At 42.3% G+C, this 4227-nt stretch overlaps 2 protein-coding genes across 2 annotated transcripts in view; one reads left to right on the top strand and one right to left on the bottom strand.

Annotated features, from left to right (window-relative positions):
• Positions 1-1027: 1027 nt before the first annotated feature.
• pop4 (POP4 homolog, ribonuclease P/MRP subunit) lies at positions 1028-3497 on the bottom strand. Its single transcript, XM_053229565.1, has 7 exons — positions 3344-3497; positions 3145-3197; positions 2722-2945; positions 2559-2636; positions 2359-2420; positions 1945-2046; positions 1028-1829 (listed from the first exon to the last, which is right to left on the bottom strand). The coding sequence occupies exons 1-7, from the start codon at positions 3348-3350 to the stop codon at positions 1693-1695; spliced, it is 663 nt and encodes a 220-aa protein (XP_053085540.1). The 5' UTR covers positions 3351-3497; the 3' UTR covers positions 1028-1692.
• Positions 3498-3804: 307 nt separating this feature from the next.
• shcbp1 (SHC SH2-domain binding protein 1) overlaps positions 3805-4227 on the top strand; it is a 21980-nt gene continuing 21557 nt past the window's right edge. Inside the window, 1 exon segment of the mRNA XM_053229564.1 lies at positions 3805-4140. Within this exon segment, the coding sequence (XP_053085539.1) occupies positions 4065-4140 (76 nt within the window). The 5' untranslated portion in view covers positions 3805-4064.

Here is a 4227-nt window from a genome sequence, read left to right as displayed (position 1 = left end):
TGTTTCTAAATATACATTTACCATTTTATTATATAGAATACATGCCTGGAATAATAACCAATAAATCTGTGAAACACAAGCAGATATAATAATAATAATAATAATAATAATAATAATAATAATAATAATCTTTTATATAGCACCTTTCATACAAAAGGTAATTCAAAGTGCTTTACAAATGACAATAATATAAAACGGTAAAAGAAAAATGTAAAGGATATGATCATTATACACACACACACACACACACACACACACACACACGTAAACCTTTGATTTTTTTAAACATTATTTTTATTCCACCTCAGCTGTCATCCGCATATTAAATAATATTACTGGAGCAGGAATTATCACGAAACGAGTGCAACTGCATCCGACTCTGCAATAAACACTGAATTTCTTCTCATAATCATTTTTTTTTTACCATGCAGTAAACAGCTCTCTAAGCTGCAGAGCTCTCCCCATGTTTTACAGACTAGTGTGTGTGTGTGTGTGTGTGTATAACCCTGTACTGTATATGTTATTAACTGATATATTGGAGATGATCGGAGCTCAGCTTTCAAGCGTGCCAGGGTCTTTATCTCCATCTCAGTAACACTCAGTGTGAATTTGGTGAAAATCTGAGAAAGTTAAATTTTTCACAAGAAAAGGATCAGTTCCTCTCAAACACCAGCGCTGCTGAAACGCCACGGAGACGGTGATGCAGGAGCTGTGAAGATCTCTGACTGAGGTAAAGATCAACATGAAGCAGAGGAACCTTCTGGCAGAAGGCCACAGAAGGACAAGTCATGCTTGCACATTAGCTCAGTGCTTGTGGCTGGTTTAAGGTTATGAGCTCAAACCCATGGACTTCCAGCTGCTGTACAGGAAAAGGTCGAGTGATTGGTGCATTCAGCTACGTGATGAAATTAAAGTCAGATTTAATGTGTGAGATTAAAAATAAAACAGAAAAAAGAATGCACTTGTGATGCTTGTTAATTAATCAGTAATATAACACATCTTATTAATACATTAACTGTGAGTCAGGTTCAAATAATAATAAAAAGAAAAGATTTATTCAGCATCTCTGGTGAATATAAAGGAGTAAAACACCAACACTGGCGCCCCCTTGTGTTCAGAAGTGTGATATACAATACAATCAGAGGACGTGTTCTGTTTAACTCTTCTCCCTCACACAGTCCTCTCAGGCATCTTCAGCAGCTCGAGTGTGTTAGATAAGAATTAAATCTAGTTAATAATCTAGGTGCTGTGTGTGTGTGTGTGTGTGTGTGTGTGTGTGTGTGTGTGTGTGTGTGTGTGTAAACGTGAGGTTGAGTGTGTTCCTGCTGAACCACACACAGATACACACTCCTGAGGGAGCTATGAGGAAAAAGAGGAGGTTATTGGAACACAGGCTGCATTTCTAAACACAGCTTTATAAATTACAGCACAGGAGTATAAATAACTGAACTGTCTCACACACACACACACACACACACGCACACACACGCCAAAAATAAACATCGTCCATGTTCTAAAGGCCCATGACAGACAATGTGCTGAGCGGGTTCTCCCTGTAGAGCAGGTTCTCCCTGTAGAGCAGGTTCTCCCTGTAGAGCAGGTTCTCCCTGTAGAGCAGGTTCTCCCTGTGGAGCAGGTTCTCCCTGTGGAGCGGTTCCTGTAGACCCCACTGTGTGATCATGAGGAGGTTCTTCACAGATCAATGGTGCCTTTGGTCTTGAATTTTTTGGCCGATCTCTCACTGGAGCGAAGCTCGAACTTACTGCCGTAAATATGAGTGACGAAATCTCCCATCTCCACACTGAACACACTGTTCCTCTTCGGAATGACTGCACACACACACACACACACACACAAATACAACTGACTACAGTGATGACATGAAATAGAAAACACACAATTATCACGTCACACAGATAATAAAATAAAATAAAAGAATCTCACTTTTCAGTCTGTTCTCCTTCGTGATGATCTTAAATACATGTTTCAGCTCCTGCACCAGGATCCCTGTGGAGCCCACATACGACGGGCACTTAGAGCGAACAACTGTGGACACACACACACACACACACACACACACACACACACACACACACATGAGACAGACACGAGACAGACATGAAAGAGTGTAAATACACACAGACAGGTGCAGCTGCTCTTGGGTTCATTCTTAGGATTTAAAACATTTGATCCAGCACATGAAAGGTTCTTCAGGGAACTTTTAAAGGTTCTACTGCAGAAGCCTGTAACAGATCACTTCTTCTAGAAATGTTTACAAGGAGAATCTTTACATCTAAAGAACCTCTGAGGAACCTACTGTTCTAACAGTGCACTTTATTAGAAACACACACTCCTGACCTGTTAAAATAGCACCATGAAAATCAGCCTTCAGGAGTTTCTGCTGCATCACCTGCGGGTTACTGACACACACACACACACACGCACACACGCACACACGCACACACGCACACACACAGAGCAAGTGTAGATTAGTGTAACAGTAGTGTAACAGCACAGGGTGAACAGTGTGTATCTCGTGTCGCTGCTCGGCTCCTCACCTCTCTGGCCTGAGGCCGTTACACAGGTCAGTGATGTACTGCTTCCACAGATGGTGCAGCGGCAGGAAGAGCTCATACCTGTGTGTGAAACACTACGTTACACACGTACGTACAGAAGCAGGTGTGTAATAGTGCTGAGTGTGGTGATAAAGTGATGACACACTTCTGATGCTCGGGTTTCAGCTCGAACACTCTCAGTGCTCTCCTCTCTTTAGCGTTCAGTCCTTTCGCCTTCGTCTTTTTCCCTCTCCTCTTCCTCTCTCGAGCGTACTGCAGCATCACGGCTTTACGCTCCAGCGCGATTTCTGCTTCCTTACAGCTCAGCCGAGGAGCACTGCTCTTCAGGAACGCCTTGGTGAACTTCTCAGCAGCTTCTCCATGCTGGGACTGAACACACACACACACACACACACACACACACACACACACACAGAGAGAGAGAGAGAGAGAGAGAGAGAGAGAGAGAGCGGGGGGGGGGGAGCAGGAAGTGTTTTTAGCAGAAACAAACATGGACATGATGTAATTTCCTGTTTGACTTTGATAACAGATTTCAGTTTTTGATGAAATATAACAACACTTCAGTCACCTGAACTCCCAGCAGCTTGCTTTCTTCAGGAGGAAGTCTGCACAGCACCACATCTACACCACAACAAACAGAAGGAAAAGCTCTAATCTGGGTGTTCTGACGTCACACATGGACGGGATTAACTCGGATTAGCAGCCCGTTAAACTCTGATGTATGAAGTGATCTGAGGTGTGAAATTAATTGCTGCTTGTTTACTTACTTTCCATTTCCGGTTCTTTCTTTTACACTCAATCCCCAAACAGAAAAGTAAAATAATCACAACAAAAACAATTCCCCTGATTCAGGACGCATGCTTCTCTCATTCTCTTCCGGAGGGCAACGCTAACAAGTCCCACCTCCTGCGCTCTGATTGGCTGATTTTGAGGCGCGCAGATGCTAGAGCCAATAGGAGCAGAGGATACTGCACCACATTAACCAATCGCTTCCGACCAACCGGAAATATTCATCTTATTTACACATTTAATTATTTTTAAAATGATCAGTGTAGTTATTATTACAACAGTGTGATAATTTTAATTATTTTTTTTAAATGATCACACTGTTGTAATAATCATATCATATATGTCTATGGTGATAATAACGACACGGATAGCATTCTGTGTATTTTAGCAACGCATAGCCCCGCCCCTAAAACAACCGGAAGTAGTTTTCTATTGGTCAGTTCCTATCTACGGGAAAATTTTGAAAATACAAGAAGGAGAGCAGATCATTAAACACTCCAACTTCAGCGAGCTGTCAGGGTGCAGGACTCATCTCCATCCTTCTCCTTCTCCTTCTCCTCATATCTCACCGCTTCACCGCTCTCTGTGTCCGAGGGAAGGCTTTATCAGGCTTTATCAGGCTTTATCAGGCTTTATCAGGGTTTATAAGGGGTTATAAGGGGTTATAAGGGGTTATAAGGCTTTATCCCGCAGGGAGAGATGGGAGAAGTGAGAGCTGAGGAGCTGAAGCTCAGTCTGGAGGAAGTGGAACCCAAACCCAGCAGAAGCGCTAAAGGTCTGCGATTATTATTATTATTATTATTATTACACACGAAAACACCCTGACAGCTCTCTCACAACACTTATTAATAATAATACAGTA

This window comes from Pangasianodon hypophthalmus, chromosome 25 (genome assembly GCF_027358585.1).
Source record: "Pangasianodon hypophthalmus isolate fPanHyp1 chromosome 25, fPanHyp1.pri, whole genome shotgun sequence".
In the NCBI taxonomy this organism is placed as follows: domain Eukaryota; kingdom Metazoa; phylum Chordata; class Actinopteri; order Siluriformes; family Pangasiidae; genus Pangasianodon; species Pangasianodon hypophthalmus.
This window is presented reverse-complemented; position numbering and strand designations above follow the sequence as displayed.

Excerpts from the sequence above, each read along its gene's own strand:
- pop4 (XM_053229565.1), bottom strand. Across the intron at positions 2,946-3,144 it reads GCAAGCTGCTGGGAGTTCAG|TCCCAGCATGGAGAAGCTGC; the intron begins GTGACTGAAGTG and ends GTGTGTGTTCAG. Across the intron at positions 2,047-2,358 it reads TCATGGTGCTATTTTAACAG|TTGTTCGCTCTAAGTGCCCG; the intron begins GTCAGGAGTGTG and ends GTGTGTCCACAG.